The sequence below is a fragment of the Elaeis guineensis genome, chromosome 5, assembly GCF_000442705.2.
Source record: "Elaeis guineensis isolate ETL-2024a chromosome 5, EG11, whole genome shotgun sequence".
Classification (NCBI taxonomy): domain Eukaryota; kingdom Viridiplantae; phylum Streptophyta; class Magnoliopsida; order Arecales; family Arecaceae; genus Elaeis; species Elaeis guineensis.
The window spans coordinates 111,529,954-111,550,467 of record NC_025997.2 but is presented as its reverse complement, the minus strand read 5'-3'; the positions used below and the strand labels follow the sequence as shown (position 1 = coordinate 111,550,467).

The following is a 20,514-nucleotide window of genomic DNA, read 5'->3' as shown; positions in this document are numbered from 1 at the left end:
TACCTCCTCCAAGAATTCAATGAGTAGAAACAAGTGTAATAACCATTCCTAGGTCTGAGACCGGGAGTTTGGATTTTTAGTAACAGGGGAGAATTCAAGATAAATCAGGTTTTAACCTATCAGAGCTTTTAGCTTAACCATAGCCTCCCTTCTGGTCATAATCCATTCCTGGAATTTTGGATTAAGTGAAAGGGATTGCAGAAAGGATTTCTTAAGCTAAATTGAGATGGTCCTCGATGCCACTATATCTACAAATTGAAGAAAACCAAACAGTAACATAAGCCCTGGATCTTAGCCTGTAGTTGCAAAACAATGGCTAGAACTAATCCTAAGAAGTACCCCCAAAGACACCTTCCTTGCACTGCAAATTGAACATGTGTCTTTCACAATCCCTATTTCTTGATTTAAATTAGAATATTGTATCTCATTCTGATTATTCCTTGCCAGGTATCGAGTAAATTTAAGAATGACATTTATTTCTGAGCTCAAGTTTTGTCTTGCCTGTGACATTTGAGGTGATTCTCCATCAAAAGGATAGAAGTATTAGGCACTCTTTTTACGCTGGAGTAATTTAGTTAATCAGTTGTTCTAAAATCACCCATCATCAGAATGAGGAAGAGATTACTTCAATACTATATGATGTTAAAAGAAAGTGTATAGTTGTTTATCAAAAAAAAAAAAAAGAAAGTGTATAGTTGAAGGCCAAGGGAAAAAGAAAATCATATTTACTTAATGCTTGATATATCATAATACTTGTTTCACATTACAAGAGTCTGATGATGGTAAAGCAAAAGTAAAACTGAATTGAAGTATTTGTAGAACTGAACTACATTAGATTGCAAGTCACAACTTGCTGTTTTAAGCATCGAGGATAAAATCTTCAAGAAAATCGGTATCAACAGCATGGTCTGATTATGAGTAGCTGTCATTGAAACAACCATCACCAACAGAAACCATCTTATTCTCCAAGCCCAACAACTCAAGTATCATTCTCAGTGAGACACCTAGACTTCTGTTCTTCAAATTCAGATGTAGCATTCTTAGCATTCACAGGTCCAATTTCACACTTAGCAGAATGCAGACTGTTTTAATGAATAGATGATGAGAGATAACCAGAAAGGGCATCAGAATCTAAAACAGAGTGATTAACTTCTAGATCGCGCAAATCCTGGATATTTGAAGCCTCTATTACACATCTCAATAACTGTTTTTTATACACTTTCATGACCATTTATATTCTTCTCTACAGCAGCACCAAGTTCCACTATATCTGAGTTTTCTTCAAGGATTCAGGATGAAAACTTCAAAGCATGCATAAAAATAGATGTTACGTACCAACAGGTTCATTCCCATACAATTCTTGGATATTGCCATCAAGAGAAACACACTCATTTTTGCCTTTTCTGAGGACCCTGACATAGTTCAACTATTTGCTCTACCAGATTGACTGCCTCCCCATGTTCTGCAATGCAGAGTTGATCACAGATAAGGAAATTGGAAAGTGAAGCGTGTCCAACGCTATTTAACCCAAGGAATCTGGCATTGTACAAGAACCATTAGTTGCATGATCAACAATACAATCAAGGACATCTTCCATCAGTATTGCTTGTAAAGATAGACTTGCATTAATGTCAAGAGCTTCATGCTGATTTAGCGAAAAACTTGACTCATTCGGCCAACTTACGTGTTCAACATGTGAACCTTAGCTTACTGCTTCCCCCATGCATGATGACTCAGTATTGCTGCATGTGTGTAACTATCAGAAATAGCACTTCCACATACAATCGATGGTTCTAGAAGCAGACTTGTATTCTCTTTGGCTTCATGATGTCCCAACAAACTATCCTGCTTGTTCATCCCAGCTACACATCAAACATGTAATCTAGCATTAGCTATCAAAAAGAAAAGCAAAGCATATAACCCGTGCACGTGTTTGTTCCATATGTCATGCCCCAAACTCGTCACCCAGGTTGGTCACATGATATGGCTGTGTGAACCCTAGAGTGATGCCCTAAAAATCATGTAAGGCCTATGATGAACAAATTTTCCAATTTAACTTCAAAAATTAAAATCGCTAGATAATAGCCAAATAGTCCAACTAAATAAATTCACCATGATCAAATAATCAAATTTATTCAATTACAAAATTTTCCAATGTTCCTTGGTATCAAAAAATAAACTAACTAGTGACTCCATCGCTCAAACTCCACACCCAATCCTATAGAGACTATGCATCCTGCAGCTCTGAAAGGAAAAGAAAAAAAGATGGCGTGAGCTTTACAACTTAGTAAGAATTCCCCCACCCCATCAATATAGATAAATTAAATTTAAAATAAAGATTAGCTATAAACCATATCAAATGACTCCGTCGCTCAAACTCCACACCCAATCCTATAGACACTATGCATCATGCAGTTCTGAAAGGAAAAGAAAAAAGATGGCGTCAGCTTTACAACTTAGTAAGAATTCCCCCACTTCCATCAACATAGATAAATTAAATTTAAAATAAAGATTAGCTATAAACCATATCAAAATGCAAGCAATAATCATAAAAACCTCATACTAACTATTCATCATAACTCAAATAAGTCCATATAGATATGCACGCATAAATCTGTCATCATATATACATCTCATTCAAGAAAACATATCAATCTAAAACTTTTGTTCAACAGTGGTTTCGCATATCTTATCTTCTGTTACCATCCAAATTTCTGATCAATAATTATCTTTTTTTGGTTTGGACCAACGATTTAAGTCCCGATGGGATAGGGGCCGTTCCGACTGTCCCATCCCGTTCGTTTGGGATTCCGACACCAGAGATGGGTGTAGGACCCCAAAACGCATTTTCGACCTCGGTCCCAACCATTCCATCTTCATCCCAGTCGAATCAGGTGCCGGCATGGCCATCCCGATCGTGCCCTATTTTTTTTATTGCCAAATGCCGATGATGCTTTGAACGGACCATTCATCACCGGGGGGAGAAGAATGAACGAGAAGGGGGTACTAACCTCTTTCTTTTCTACTGATGCGTCGGTGTCGGCATTGTTGCCAAAGGAAGCAAGGTCTTCTCCCTTCGATTTCGATTTTCCAAGAGGAGAGTACACTGGGAGAGAGGACAACTCAATAAGGGGAAGGGATGAGAGAGGAGAGAGGAGGGAGGCCGTCGGATTTTTCGATAAGGAGCCAAGCCCATCAAGAGGCCGGAGAGGGAGGAGGGAGGATCGGAGGTGGCAGAGGGGAAGGAAATAGGGCTCGTGGCCTTTGGGCTCTCGCGAAGCCATTCGTTTGATCATCAAACCCAGGTCCAAGTGAACCAGGCCACTAGGGCAAATCTCGGAGCATATGCACAATGGATAGCATGCAATCGAGAATTGATGAAAATCATGAAATACAAGGGGTAGCGTGGCGTGTTAACGAGCATGGGATTTGACGCGATCCAATTGTACCAAGTGCATGCAATACGAAGGCGCGCCCAAAGGCCTCTGTCCTCGTGCCCATGACTTCACTTCGAACCCACGCACTTGACTAATTTTGTTGCGCCCGTGATATCACTTGATCTTCGCGCCCACACACTCGATTATGACATCACATGACTAATACAAACAAAAGTTAAAAATTGATGGGACTCTTGCATGGCCGATGGCCCGATATTCAATATAATTGAAATAATAATCTATCTATTCATGCATAAGCAGCTTAAAAATTTTGTCGCATCCACACTTTTGACATCATATGACTAATTTTGTCGGTATGTGAATTTGGCTGACATACAAAGAAGAGTTAAAAAGAGTGATGGGACTCTTGCATGGCCGACAGTCCGATGCTCGATATAATTGAAATAATAATCTATCTATTCATGCATGAGTTGTTTAGGCTGAGATTGCTCTTTAAATTCGACCAACAATTTCACCCTCAGTGCCTGACCTTAGAAGTGGGAGGAAGGAAGAAGACTCAAAAGATCGCTCAAATCAAGACTCCACTCTCCAACTACCATTCCCAGCAAAATCGTTAGAACTCATATTGATATTAAATAGAACCGATCTATTATAAATATATTACTTTTAAAGTTCAAATATATTTAAACAATAAATAGATCAATAAAACTATAAGATAAATTCAAAAAAATATTATTTATATATATAAAAGGATGTCTCAAGCATGTACCATAATGCCTGATTGGGACAGCCATCGGGATGGGGTGGGATGCGGGGTACCCCTTTCTAGATGAAAATCAAGATGCCTCCATCCCATGGGATTTAAAACCTTGATTTAGATAATCCATAATCACGCTTCGACCCATGATTGGCAAACCATAATCAGACGCTTTAGCCCATGGTGACAAACCATAATCTCACGCTTCAACCCACAATGGCAAATCATAATATCCACACTTTGGCCTATGGTGGCAAACCAAAGTATCACGATTTGGCCCATGATTAGCAATCCATAATACCCATGCTTCAGCTAAAGAAAGCAAACCAAAATGTGGCTAGTCCAAATCCTTTTACTCAACCATCAAATTATTCAATTTTATTCTTGTCAAATAAATATGATTTCATACTATATTTCTTGCCCAATTTCAAAACAATTGACATCATATTCAAGTAAACAAAATAATCACTATGTGATACATGTATTCAATAAAGAATCATATATTTATATAATCATATCAACAGTTATGTAGCAAGCAATAATCATCCGATGCAAAAGCAAAAATCATCATACATGATACAAAAACATATACACAAGTACAAGCGATCATGTATAGAAATCCTTATCTCTATTGGTCTTGGACTCAAGGACAATGAATGCCAATCCACTCAGTCTATAAACTTTGGGCAAAGTGCTTTGCTCAACACCTTCTTGCCCAGATGATTGCTTACTTATAGAGCCAAATCTCATCACGAGAATAATTATAACCGTCCATGGATTATGGCAAATGATTATAACAAGTTTGGTAAGAAAACCCCCTTCTAAGGCCAACGGTCATCTTGAGCTTACCTAGGCATCCGTTAATCAAGTAGAGAGAGAAAAAAAGAGAGAGTAGAGAGAGAAAGAAAGAGTAGATAATAATGAGAGACTAAGAGGGTGGAATAGAGCCTGATTACGTGGTAGTGTCCAATAGCTTGGGTTGGTTCAATCATAGTAACTTCATCTGATCAAGATCAAACTAGAGTACAATTGGCTTCATGGAGACCGAGGACAACCAAATTTAGTAGTATTTGACAAGAGCCAAGATAGAGATAGGCATGCCGCTCGATAGCTAGAGATTAAGACTCTCTAGCTATAAACCATATCAAATGACTCCATCGCTCAAACTCCACACCCAATCCTATAGACACTATGCATCATGCAGTTCTGAAAGGAAAAGAAAAAAGATGGCGTCAGCTTTACAACTTAGTAAGAATTCCCCCACTTCCATCAACATAGATAAATTAAATTTAAAATAAAGATTAGCTATAAACCATATCAAAATGCAAGCAATAATCATAAAAACCTCATACTAACTATTCATCATAACTCAAATAAGTCCATATAGATATGCACGCATAAACCTATGTCATCATATATACATCTCATTCAAGAAAACATATCAATCTAAAACTTTTGTTCAACAGTGGTTTCGCATATCTTATCTTCTGTTACCATCCAAATTTCTGATCAATAATTATCTTTTTTTGGTTTGGACCAACGATTTAAGTTCCGATGGGATAGGGGCCGTTCCGACTGTCCCATCCCGTTCCTTTAGGATTCCGACACCAGAGATGGGTGTAGGACCCCAAAACGCATTTTCGACCTCGGTCCCAACCATTCCATCTTCATCCCAGTCGAATCAGGTGCTGGCATGGCCATCCCGATCGTGCCCTATTTTTTTTATTGCCAAATGCCGATGATGCTTTGAACGGACCATTCATCACCGGGGGGAGAAGAATGAACGAGAAGGGGGTACTAACCTCTTTCTTTTCTACTGATGCGTCGGTGTCGGCATTGTTGCCAGAGGAAGCATGGTCTTCTCCCTTCAATTTCGATTTTCTAAGAGGAGAGTACACTGGGAGAGAGGACAACTCATTAAGGGGAAGGGATGAGAGAGGAGAGAGGAGGGAGGCCGTCGGATTTTTCGATAAGGAGCCAAGCCCATCAAGAGGCCGGAGAGGGAGGAGGGAGGATCGGAGGTGGTAGAGGAGAAAAAAATAGGGCTCGTGGCCTTTGGGCTTTCGCGAAGCCATTCGTTTGATCATCAAACCCAGGTCCAAGTGAACCAGGCCACCAGGGCAAATCTCGGAGCATATGCACAATGGATAGCATGCAATCGAGAATTGATGAAAATCATGAAATACAAGGGGTAGCGTGGCGTATTAACGAGCATGGGATTTGACGCGATCCAATTGTACCAAGTGCATGCAATACGGAGGCACGCCCAAAGGCCTCTGTCCTCGTGCCCATGACTTCACTTTGAACCCATGCACTTGACTAATTTTGTTGCGCCCGTGACTTCACTTGATCTTCGCGCCCACACACTCGATTATGACATCACATGACTAATACAAACAAAAGTTAAAAATTGATGGGACTCTTGCATGGCCGACAGCCCGATATTCAATATAATTGAAATAATAATCTATCTATTCATACATAAGCAACTTAAAAATTTTGTCGCATCCACACTTTTGACATCATATGACTAATTTTGTCGGTATGTGAATTTGGCTGACATACAAAGAAGAGTTAAAAAGAGTGATGGGACTCTTGCATGGCCGACAGTCCGATGCTCGATATAATTGAAATAATAATCTATCTATTCATGCATGAGTTGTTTAGGCTGGGATTGCTCTTTAAATTGGACCGACAATTTCACCCTCAATGCCTGACCTTAGAAGTGGGAGGAAGGAAGAAGACTCAAAAGATCGCTCAAATCAAGACTCCACTCTCCAACTACCATTCCCAGCAAAATCGTTGGAACACATATCGATATTAAATAGAACCGATCTATTATAAATATATCACTTTTAAAGTTCAAATATATTTAAACAATAAATAGATCAATAAAACTATAAGATAAATTCAAAAAAATATTATTTATATATATAAAAGGATGTCTCAAGCATGTACCATAATGCCTAATTGGGACAGCCATCGGGATGGGGTGGGATGCGGGGTGCCCCATTCTGGATGAAAATCAAGATGCCCCCATCTCATGGGATTTAAAACCTTGATTTAGATAATCCATAATCACGCTTCGACCCATGATTGGCAAACCATAATCAGACGCTTTAGCCCATGGTGACAAACCATAATCTCACGCTTCAACCCACAATGGCAAATCATAATATCCACACTTTGGCCTATGGTGGCAAACCAAAGTATCACGATTTGGCCCATGATTAGCAATCCATAATACCCATGCTTCAGCTAAAGAAAGCAAACCAAAATGTGGCTAGTCCAAATCTTTTTACTCAACCATCAAATTATTCAATTTTATTCTTGTCAAATAAATATGATTTCATACTATATTTCTTGCCCAATTTCAAAACAATTGACATCATATTCAAGTAACCAAAATAATCACTATGTGATACATGTATTCAATAAAAAATCATATATTTATATAATCATATCAACAGTTATGTAGCAAGCAATAATCATCCGATGCAAAAGCAAAAATCATCATACATGATACAAAAACATATACACAAGTACAAGCGATCATGTATAGAAATCCTTATCTCTATTGGTCTTGGACTCAAGGACAATGAATGCCAATCCACTCAGTCTATAAACTTTGGGCAAAGTGCTTTGCTCAACACCTTCTTGCCCAGATGATTGCTTACTTATAGAGCCAAATCTCATCATGAGAATAATTATAACCGTCCATGGATTATGGCAAATGATTATAACAAGTTTGGTCAGAAAACCCCCTTCTAAGGCCAACGGTCATCTTGAGCTTACCTAGGCATCCGTTAATCAAGTAGAGAGAGAAAAAGAGAGAGAGTAGAGAGAGAAAGAAAGAGTAGATAATAATGAGAGATTAAGAGGGTGGAATAGAGCCTGATTACGTGGTAGTGTCCAATAGCTTGGGTTGGTTCAATCATAGTAACTTCATCTGATCAAGATCAAAATAGAGTACAATTGGCTTCATGGAGACCGAGGACAACCAAATTTAGTAGTATTTGACAAGAGCCAAGATAGAGATAGGCATGCCGCTCGATAGCTAGAGATTAAGACTCTCTTTATCAACATATCAAAAATCACATGAGAGGGTCCCTCTACTAGGGCCGCCCAACTCAAAAAGAGTTTGCAGAGAGGAGAGTCAAAAATATATATACTTTTTTCTTCTTTTTCTTTTCTCATTTTTTTCTCCATCTTGAAAAAATAAGGGAAGGAGAAGGAGGCTCATGGGACCCGATGGTGATTGTGGCTAGTGGTGGCATTGGTGACTACGATGCTGCTTGAGGTCCAGCCTCTAGCAAAGATCTTAGTGGCAGCAACAACCATGGTGGCCAGTAGCAAAAAAAAATGAAAAACAAAGAACCAACACTAGAGCCAACCAAAATAGAGAGACTAGAGCTTCCTGACCGATGATCGAGGCTTTACTACGATCATAGGAGTTGCTGAGATCTCGACCAGGACTCTAGCAAGGACCTTGGCCTCAAATCATGGTGGAGAAGGTGGAATAGAAAAAGATATGACCAGAACAAGGGAGAAGAAAAACAAAATAGAGGCAGCTTGGATACATGAATTTTAGCGATTTATCTGGTGCTAGCTGGCTAACAACAATGGCCTTAGGATAGGAAAAGGAAGGAGAAAGATTAGAAATCATTACCACAACTCTAGCAACGAAATGATGGTGCCTTGCTGAGAATGCTCAACGGAAACCAAAAGGAAACTTGCTGGGATTTCACTAGTGGTTGATCAGGTATGGAGTGAGATGATTAGAGGGAAAAGGGGGTTCCTTTTATAGACTAAATCTAGGGCTCTGGCGAGCCCTAGGCTCCTCACACCAGATGGAGTTGGGGAAGAAGACAGACTCCTTCTAGGAGTCCGCTTCTTCCATCTCATGTGCGAGCTACATGAGATGTAAAGTTATTTTTTCTGGTCTTGCACTAAGATTTGTGTGTACTAAGCTTTGTGCTGGGCTGCTGGCTCAGGGACTGGTTAATGTACCAGGGCCTTACCCTGCATAAGCATGTATGAAGCAGAAAAAGAATGCTACAATCAACAAGCCTTAATCTATTCTAAAAGATGGGCAGTTCCATTATAGGAAAAGACCTGATCAAAGTAATACTTACCATTGGCAAGTGAATGTTCTGCGTCATGAGTATTATTAAGAGTATAAGATGTTTCCTTTGTTTCACTTATACATGGTAAAACTTCTGAAAGAACAAATTCGACAGCTGCATCAACATCCCTTGGATGTTCAATGGCAACAGCCTTTAGGATGCGGAGATCTATCTGCAGGAAGTCATGAAAACAATTTGATAAGTACTTGAATTGTAAATGCAAAAATTCTGTAAGCAGGCAACAAGAATAAGAAACATTACATGTGTATTAATCTTTGAGATGTAAGGGTTTCACATTAATAAATTCATGAAGTTGAGAAGTTCTCAACTCCTGAACAAGACTTGATAATGCAAATAAAGCTGTTGATCATGTATTTATAGCTGTATCTATCTATCTTATGATATATCAGCCAGTACAAACCACAGTAGCAGTTACTGTAGCTTAGCTTAAAATACATGCATACAGACATACATCCACCACTTATAGATTGTTAAATGTAGGTACATGCTTTAATGTAAAGGCCCTAAAATACATGAAATGGAAAATAATATACTTCAAAAGACACTTCGCTAGCACTACACTTAGATTTATTAGATTTGTTGTTGAAACATCGGTATTAAACCCAAAACTCCTGGTGGATCGCCAATGCTCGAACCCCCAAGGAAAGAAAAGAACTAGTTACATTTTTAATACGCTCCCCTATTATGGGCAGGGTTAACAAAGAACAGAGTTTTTTCTATCACTTTGCTGCCCCTTTTTCTTTTTATTTTATTAATCTTATTGTCGCTTCCTTAACAGGAATAGATTAACCCGACTTTTTTAACTTGATAAATTTGAAATTTCATACTTGAAGTTTCCAAACCAATAAAATACTTAGTATGTTGAGTCTTGGGTCCCATGTTAATTGTGAAAAATTTTAACAAAACATAGCTTTAGAGAGAGAGAAAGAAAGAGAGAGACTCATTGGTTCTTCCATATAAAATTTTCGATCTGTTGCAACCTACACAGAAAACACCTAGAGAATAGATCATGCATTAAGATCATCCCTTTGGAAACTCTGCTGGGAAACTTCTAACCATCCCTTACGAACTATTTTTCGTAAGTTTGAGCTTTGAGGGTGCACATGGTCATATCAATTATTTAGATTTCAACAGGATGCATGTATTAGCTATAAGGAAAACACATGGTATATCTTCCAAGCAGATGGCGCTCTGCAGCCCATGTGTTATGCAAAACAGCAGCTGCATCAAGGGATGCCATTTCAATACCCAGCCCTGCACCGGTGTCACCCTGCTATCATGTTGGTATGCCCGTTGTGAGGACCGGTCAGTGTATCAAGCATCAGTACACCCCCATTCCGTGTACTGGTACCAAACCGGTATAGTATGGTATGCCCCATGGCCCATACCTTCCGTTTCAGTATGATATGGTGTACCTTGAGCTGCATTCTTAGGTATCACAAGGTATACCATGACTATTGAAGAAACACCTAGATAAACATCTTATCTATCTATCTATACATCTTTCAGGCAGATGGTGCTCCAGAGCCATATGTTATGCAAAAAAGCAGCTGCATTCTTAGGCATCACGAGGTAAACCTTGACTATCGAAAAACCTCCTAGATAAACATTATATATGGAGAGAGATATGTATGTATATGTGTGTGTGTGTATTCTAATATCAAACCCAAACAACCAAATGTCTTTGAAGCTCTGTGTTGGATGATCATTCATCTCCGCACAGCCAATAACTACTATTATCTTAAATTAACATAGAGAAACAAGAGAAGTGCATATATTCATCGAATTACAAGAATAATATAAGAAAATGTCAAATTAGTCCAAAGCATCACATAGTACCACCACTCACATGCATCATACATGCTTGATGCTTATCAAGATAGAGGTTCACCAAAGAAAGGAGTTTCAATCAAATATTTAAGGCAATTAGTCATTCAAGTTACTACCACTGAACATGCATGAGTGATGAGTGGGATCTTGGCTCGTTTAAAAGATGCTGGTGATATGTTCTTTTTATCGCAGATACAATACTTTAGAAGGCATTCATTTTTAATCAGTTGATAGTGATGAGTGCATGATAAGAGAATCATTTGTGGGTCAGCAATTATAGGAGGAGTTATGAGAAACCTAGAGATGTTATCCTCCCAGACTTCAAAACAGCCTGTAGGCATGGTTTATGCACATTTAAAATTAGAGCTTCAACGTTAAATATGTTAATCTCTATAGTGATATCAGATGGTGCAATTAAAGAAAATATTACAAGTAAGAGCAGGGAGGACTATTAGCAAGGAGATAGAGCAAAACAAAGTAGCATTGATTATTTCATGCTAACACACACTCAGAAATATTCCAGGAAGTTGAATTTGAATAAATCAGCCTCTTCAATTATTCAAATTGAGAACGGATTTCTTGAGAATTAACAAGATCAATATTCAGATTATTTTGAGAAGAGCAGAAACTCATGATCTGGTAAAGTCAAAAGAAATGCTGGTACATATTAAAGTATTGAACATTAAAGAGTGCAAAATAAAGGCATTGAATTGAGAGAATCACAGACATATTGAAGAAGAAGAAGAGAAATGTAGAAAAATCTCAAAAAAATCATAAATTCATACAAAAGTCACTAGAAATCCATATTCCATAAAGTGCAATTCCCACTACACTATTATAAACATGAGGAAGAAAGTGCTGAAAAATAAAAAAGTAAATAGATAGGTCTTCAATAATTTGGAGAATATCAGTTTGTTCTCTTTTCACCTTAAAGACTCTTCTCAAGTTTTGGGAATTTTGTAGGGTTGCTCCTTTGTCATGTGAGCTTAAGCTGCAAAATTGTAAGGTTGAACTTTCCAATGTTCAACTTGTTGAATGTTTTCTGGGTTGCATGGCAACACCACCTTTTTACCTAATGCAGCCTTGGCCAAGAGTTCAGCACCATCAAAGGCTGAAGTCAGGTTCTAAATCCCATGGGATGGGGGCATCCCAATTTCCCCATGGAATAGGATGCATCATGTCCTGCCCCATCCGACGTTAAAATCAGAAGATATATGAGTATATTTATATCTACTTTTTTATTTATTATTTTTTGTTACTAAGATTTTAATAGTAGCATTTTTATATTTTAGAATTTCAAAAATAGAATATATGTTGCTAAAATAGAATATACTCTAAGGTCACAAGTTGTGCAAATTTACTTATACTTACTTTTTATCTTGATTTGGGGCCTGGGCTCATATCTATGACCTTCATAACTTAAAGCACATGCAGGTACAGGTATATGAATGCTGCAAGACTAAAAAATAATAAAATCAAAGCAACCATACAAAACACTATATAGTATAAACAAAAAATATATAATAGAAATGTATATAATATTATATATAGTTATCTACATATATATGTGTAAACGTAAATATATATTTTTGAGAAAAAAAATTAATGTTGGAGTCTAGGTTGACCTTGGCTGCACTCTTGTGCACAAAATTTAAATCATCCCCCTTAACCAATCAAGCCATCAATTTTCTAATGAAAGAATAACTAAAATTAATTAAGTGCCTAAGTTTAATAACCTAAAAAAGTAAAACAAGAATGAAGACACACATGGCACTTTTCATGCCCCTTTCCTCCATGCAGTGTCACCTCATTAATTTCCCCAAACCCATCTTCCCCTCTCTTTCATGAACCAATCCAACTAGAGACCCTCCGATCCCTTTCTCCCTCCACATCGATCGAAGTCAAGACTTGAGGGAAAAAGTCAAGGGTCCTGCCATCCTATCCTTCAGTCCTTTCCTCTTTCCTTGACTCCAGTTTCTTTATTTCACCCTTGGGTAGCTTCCTTCCTGACTCAGGTTTCTATGTTCCATTGCATTCAACAATCAAATAATCCTAGGCTTTAGATCTATGGGGAGGGGTGGCAGAGCCAATGGCTGGTGCTTGGGAGGCCTATGACCAACATTAGTATCATCCTCAGGAGGATGAAGGTACAATTGTATTGGTGCATGATGGTTGTAATGGAGCATGTCCCGGTTGGGATAAGGGCAGGATGGTGGGATGATCCGCATTCTTGGGTTTCAAGAGTCCCACCTCCATCCTAATTCTAGTTATTCATGAGAACAGAACAAGACAGCTAGGACATCCTCTATCCCAAGTCCTAACAATGGTTGAGGTTAGGTTGAGAGGATGTTGTAGCATGTCCTCATACCCTGGCAGATCATAGACTGATTTATAAGATCATAGAATTAGGATGGTGGGATGATCCGCATTCTTGGGTTTCAAGAGTCCCACTCCATCCTAATTCTAGTTATTCATGAGAACAGAACAAGACAGCTTGGACATCCTCTGTCCCAAGTCCCAACAATGGTTGAAGTTAGGGTGAGAGGATGTTGTAGCATGTCCTCATACCCTGGCAGATCATAGACTGATTTATAAGATCATCCCTACATAGACAGACAAAACATACTGGATAACAATCAAATTCTAAGAGTGCATTCCTTCATATTAAGGGTGTAAGGTATTGGTTTTGTTTTATATTGAAATAGAATTCTTCACTTAGAAAATTCCAAAAAAAATCCCACAAGAGCCGATGGTATAGGTTCCAGTGTTCCACTTATTGTTCAATACTAATAATTTATTCAGATCAAAGTATCTCAAGTAATAAAAACAGAAATAACATCATGATCACTTTAAAGACGTTCTTCCACAACCATGTCGATTATAGATGTAGTGGGAAGTACACGATTATAGAAAAGCAAGTAGACCTTCTAAAGTTAAAGCAAATTGTAGTGCCTTGTAACATTACATAATATTACTAGCCACATGAATATTGATATTTTTAGGCAAATCGAAGGGCCTATGTGGCATCATTTTTATTTTTGTTTTTGTTTCTCTACAAATTAGTGAAATACCAAAAGGATCGATATTGAAGATAGCATTTGCACAAAACATCCAGTATTCCTTACTTTTGCTTTCACTCCCTTTTGAAAGTAACAAATCCTTGCTTCCAAAAGCTTTAAAGATTTTACAAACCATTTCAAAACACAAAAGTGTTCCATCATACATGTTGTTTATTCTAGTTCGTTTTTATTCTTGGGATTTTGAGAACAAAAACAAAAAAATGGAAGCAATACCAAAAGGGCCCAAAGTTATTGTTAATGCCAATGATGGATTCTTGTGGATTAACCTGGCAGTGGCCCTTAATATTTCTACAACTTTTATGTCAGCCATATACATACGCTTAGGGGACAATACCGTCACTGACCCTATTCTGCCAAGCTAGTAATTCAAAAACTGCTCTTTTTGGATTCTCCAAGGAAAGGGAAAGGCAAGAATAGGGTCTCTCCAGGCACAAACTATGATTTTAGGTTAGTAATTCCATAAATAACTCCATTATTAGCATATCAAAATTTAAAATTGACATTGTGATCTTTTTACAAAATGAGTGACTCGATCAAGTGGTATGTTAATGATAAAAAAGTACAATAAAATAGAAAAAAGTAAAAAAGTAAAAAGTTCAGTAAGTAAACTGTAATTAATTACTAAAGAATATTAATGCTAATTGATGTGTGTATGTATATGCCTTGTTAGTTGTCATGATTGCTCATAAGCCCAATTTGACTTCGGTCTATGCGACATTTTAAATCATATTTAACTTTCAGCATTCCTATTTAAGATACAAGATTTTCATAGTAGAAGATAACCAGGATGAAACGGGCTGTAGATAAGAACAGGATTATGTTATCCTAGAGGGCTAATTACAATTTTAAAAGAAAAAGAAAAAAAAAAAAAAAACTACTTAGATGTTGAGTCCTCTCAAAAAGTTTTCTTTTTAATTTACTAAATTGCATCCCATAATCAAAGACCAAAATGTATCTATCACAAAGATAATAAAGTATTTCTTACCTGCGGAAAAACCTCCTGCAGAGAATAAAAAACCGACTTGACCGTCATCGGAGCTCTTAATCTGCTAAAACATCAGTATAAGATCAAATTAAACGAAGCGTCACGCATCTATCTGTCAGGATTCCGGGCCCAAAGAAACTTAACAAGATTGAAAGAATTAACAATAAAAACACCAAAAAAAAGTCCAAAAACCCATTTTTCTCCCAAAATTCAAATTTAAAGGCAAACAAAAATCAAAGAAAGGAAACCAAAAGAACACGAAAAACTGATACGATGGAGATCAGACAAGAAACAATGCCAGGGACGGGGAAAGCAAGAAGGGCCCGACCTCAGCCAAGTACACGTATTGACGCGGAGTCAAGAGAGGAGAAGAGGAAGCGTGCAGGACGGAGTATGCGTGTTGAAATTTCGTGCAGCCCAACAGGTCCGAGTCTCCAATACTCCTACTCTCTAGGCTGGTGGTAAGCAAAGTTTGGGCCCTACCAGACCCTACCGGACTAATCAGCATTACCTGCCTCTCCTTGGTACCAAGCATACCTATTCACTACCTTCCGCTGCGACAAACAAGCAAGTAAATCATCACTGGCGCCATACTTGATCCGCCATTGTTATTGTTAACTATCGCCATCATCACTAATGGCCACACATATTGGCCATGACACTGGGCCCTCCGGAGCTTCATGTGCATTAATGGGTTGGCTTGAATTAGAATGGTAGTTATCATAGTAAATATGGCATAATCTGTGGTCACCCTCAAGATCTGGATGTCTGCGTCCAAAATCTCACGAGGTCTGAGGATTGGAACAAAACAACCAAGTCAGATTGGGTTATCCCCATATTTATAAGAACTCAAAAAGTTATTGGAGCAGGCGAGCCTGAATCCCATAAAGAGAAAAAAATCTCACGGCATATTTTTTTCTCCTGATAGGATTCGGGCCAATCCATTCTAACGATTGTTTGGATATTTATAAAGATAGATCTAGTATAATCTGACTTAGTTGGTTGTCTTAACCTAAACAGCCTTTAGTTGGAAAAAATAATCCATAGAAAAGTTTATGAGATTGTTGACATTACTATCTTTTTATTATTATTATTGTTATTGTTGTTATTTAAAATATAAAACGTACGATATCTATGTGCTGTTATTCTGAAGTCAAAAAAAATCAACTTAACTAGTACTCTTTCAAGATGATTTTGACTTAGTAGTGGAGATGGGAGGAGAAAAAGAAGGTTAAGGTGCAAACATGTCAAATTTAATACAAGAGTTACCAATATAACTATAGAGATAATGACCTTTATATGAATTCATTTTTTATATATACTTATTTTTAAAAAAAATGTATTGATCAATCTTTACCCAAATAAGAGAGGTACAAACTTGTCAAAATTAATATCAAAGTTAGCATTATAATCATAAAGGGAATGACCATTATGTGTACTCATTTTATATATACATCATGTATATTTATTTTAAAAAAATACATTGTCCAATCTACACCACCACCACCCCCGTTCAAAAAAAAGGAGACAATATGCATGTGTATGCAACCAAAATTTATAAAAATTATTTAGATATATCTCAAAGACTCGATTGGATCATATTGTTTTGGCTATTTGAGTAAGAGGCTAAGGGTTCAATTTTGATTGCAGTCACCTCCTAAAAGTTGGGTGGATGTACAAAAAGGTGGGCATTAGCCCCTCATAGTCTCAAAAAAATGATTTATATGATTTAGATTTATTTCATGAAAAGATGCAAAAATACATTCATTCCATGTGTCCCTTGCTGTATATGGAGGAAAAGCTAACTAAAAGGAAGGGACGTCAAAGTGGAAAAATTACAAAGGCACCCATTTAGGTTTGGGCAATCTATACTTGGACACCAAAAGTTTAAAAACCTATCAGTTAGATCCTAAAACTTCAAATTTTCTTGTAAAGTGGCCCAACTATCTATATAGATCTTAACATCATTAACAGAATGAGAAAAAAGATAAAAATATCCTCACTGCAGAAAGATTGTTCTTTGCTATTCATGTATATGCATAAATCTCAAAGCACTTCATTTTCTAGCATTCATCCATTTGTATAGATTTTAAAGCTCCACATCATTTGCCATTTATTCGTTAATACAAAATTTAAAGTACTCCGGCCTAAATCATCCATCTACATTCACTAATCTTAAAAGGCTTCATTCTTTATCATCCTTTTGCTTATACAGATCACAAAGTGCTTGCCTGCATAGATCTCAAAGTACTTCGTATATGATCTATTCACTCACACAGATCTCAAAATACTCAGCACTCTATCATCCATTTGCTCACATAAATCTTAAAACACTCTATCGTTTATCATCTATCTGCTTGCATAAATCTTAAAGCACAATATCTTCATTCATTTATTTGCTTGCACAAATATTAAAGCACTACATCCTCTATTATCTATCCGCTTGTATAGATCTCAAAGCACTTCGTCCTCTATCATGTATCTACTTGCACAAATCTTGAAGTATTCCATTCTCTATTATTCATTGGTCTGCATGGATTTCGAAGTGCTTTATCCTTTGTCATCCATCTGCTTGCATAAATCTTAAAGTAATTTATCCTCTATGATCATCCATTCATTTGCATATATCTCAAAGTACTCTATCCTCTATCATCCATCAATCTATATAGATCTTAAAGAATTCAATCCTTTATCATTTATTTGCCTATCTCAAAGTGCACCATCTAGTGTCATTCATTTGTCTTCATAGATCTTAAAGCACTCCATCTTTTATCATTTATTTGCCTTCAAAGATCTCAAAGCACTCCATTCCCTACCATTAATCCATTTGTATAGATCTTAAAGCATTATATCTTTTATCATCTATCCATTTGTATAGATCTCAAAGAACAAAGTCATTCATCTATGGGCACAAATCTCAAAGTACTACTTTTCTCTTCTTCCTTTCAATTCCTACCAAAACAAAAGCCCCTTGCCAAATTAGTGGGAAGGATAGTTATAGCATTTTATAAAAATTAACTACAAGGTGACCCTTAAATGATAACATTCCTAATGGAGATAGACGACTGGATTGTTTTGCAAGGATTTTAAAGTTTTGGGGTATGATTTACATATTTTAAATTTTTTATGGCTAAATATAAATGGCCCAAACCTAAAGGGGTGTCTCTTTAATTTTTTCTATCAAATTTATATAAGTTGAAAGTAATAATAGAATATATTTTTATATGAACTTGTCTTTTATATAAAATTATATTTATCTAGATGAATATGTATTTGCATGCATCCGAAATCCATTTAGATGTGATTTAGATCCATCAATATTGATTACACCTATTCCTTTGGACATTAATTGAGAATAAGGGTAAGCTATACAAGGTTATTTATTTCATACACTATGTAGCTCTCATTATGTATGCAAGTAAGCTCTATCTATCATATAGCAATAGCCAAGACAGAACTTGCATGCTATTAGTTAAAATGTTAAATTGCTATGCGAATTTTATCGAGCTAAAGAACTTTTGTAGAGGAAATGTGCATTCAAAAGTAATTTTTAATTAAAAATAAAAAATTATAGAGACACCCCTTCAAATTTGGACTAGAAATATTTAAATATTAATTTTTTAAAAATTTTAATTAGCCGCCAAATCTTAATGTTTATTGTAATATAGTCTAGTCATCTCTCTTCATTAATCATCACATGATAACAAAATATACTTATAGTTCCATAAATGCCCTTCACACTTTCAATCCAAATGATTATGAAAAATTAGAAAAGAATATAAGAAAGACAAAAAAAATCAAGGTGATCCTCATTGTTGGATCACCCATAAATTGCTTTAATATCTATGCAGATAGGTTGGATCACACATCAATTGATTTAAAATTCATGCATACAAGTTGAATCACCCATTGATTGGTCTTTTTCTCCTAGGGAAAGGCCCAAAGGCTATATTATGAAAATATATATCACATACATAAGTCCTTATGCTCAGTATTGCTCAAGATAACAAAAGACAACTAACGGCCAAAGATAATATAATGGGTACCAAACAGCAGATCACATTTTCTAAAGTTAATTATTGAATAAAACATGAGCCTAATCAGCTGTAAGATAACACTATATCAAGTTCCCATGTTGCCCATTGTAGTTGAAAATGAAGTGTAGATGTGGAAAGCATCAACCGTGTATCCATTTGTTGATTTGATAAGTGTCAGTAAATTCAGCAAGAAACTGAAGTTTAACTCTCCAGCAGTAGCAGCCCAATACCAAAGAGTGAAAAGAAAATATAAAATAGATATATGCTGAACACCTCCATCCTAAAGGTGATAACTCTGAGATGTACCAGGAAATAAAGAGGGACCATAAATATAGATATGATGCAATCTAAATATGTAGAGCTTAAATTATGATAAATTGAACAATTGATAGACCAGCTTGCCAGTTTTTTTTTGGTAATTGAAGCCAAAAGGCCTAATAATAAGATGGAACAATACAAAATACAAAACTTGGAAACCCTAGGACAAGTTTAGGAAAATAATAAATAGTAATATACTTTAGATAAAAGGTAGCTAAGAGAAATAAATACAGATAACTGCCAACATAAGGAAAACCATTCCACACTGCAGCACTATTGTTTAGAAGCAAAACAAACACTGACAGAGATATAAGACCAGAGTTGAAGAAGAATCCTATGCACAAACTCTCATAATAGTGTGGGATCCAGAGAGGATTAAAAGGTAAGTAGATATTCGGCACCTTGTACCATGCACTTCCAAACCAAATAACAGAACAATCCCAGCAATGGATAATATAGATAAATGGAGATTCCATCATTGCTAAAATAGAAGAATCAACCTCGTAACAGCTATCTGAAGACAGAATACTTAAGGACCTGCAAAATAGAGTGAAAGACCAGGTATCAGGCAGTGAGATATCCTCCTCCACAGACTCCCTCTTAGAGGATCCCTCTTCCATAATAAAGAAACATCAAGAACAAGCTTTGTAGGCAGAGATCAAGAATTTAATAAACTCAGAGCCGATATCACGACTAGCTTGTTAGTTTAGTGAGTAACATATGAGCATAACTGACAATCCATGTGGTTGAAGGATAACAAGAAACAATAAGAAAGCAGCTAGCAAAACAACAATTGTAATTGGGTACTGCTCCTAAATTATAACAAGTGCGGAGCACAAGAGGGTAAGCAAAATCAGCATAAAGGCCCCAATATTTGAGAACTAGAATAGTAATATGAACCTGGCACAAGACACTTGCACAAGACTCTAGTAGTATAATTGATCCTACACACATCTAGTAGA

General features: G+C 36.7%; 1 protein-coding gene across 8 annotated transcripts; it reads right to left on the bottom strand.

Annotated features, from left to right (window-relative positions):
* Positions 1-710: 710 nt before the first annotated feature.
* LOC105033972 (uncharacterized) lies at positions 711-15,730 on the bottom strand. Of its 8 annotated transcripts, none has more exons than XR_003798913.2 (5): positions 15,198-15,519; positions 9,291-9,453; positions 2,352-2,417; positions 1,685-2,244; positions 711-1,536 (listed from the first exon to the last, which is right to left on the bottom strand). XR_003798913.2 is itself a non-coding variant. In XM_010908985.3 (4 exons), exons 2-4 carry the CDS (start codon positions 15,243-15,245, stop codon positions 1,708-1,710), a joined length of 366 nt encoding a protein of 121 aa, XP_010907287.1. In that variant the 5' UTR covers positions 15,246-15,258; positions 15,526-15,730; the 3' UTR covers positions 711-1,707. The 8 variants fall into 8 exon arrangements, 6 of the variants coding, with proteins under 6 accessions (XP_010907287.1, XP_073114185.1, XP_073114184.1 ...); XR_012141581.1 differs by having other exon boundaries at positions 711-1,462; XM_010908985.3 differs by lacking the exon at positions 2,352-2,417 and adding an exon at positions 15,526-15,730 and having other exon boundaries at positions 711-1,862; positions 15,198-15,258.
* Between the last annotated feature and the right edge of the window lie 4,784 nt (positions 15,731-20,514).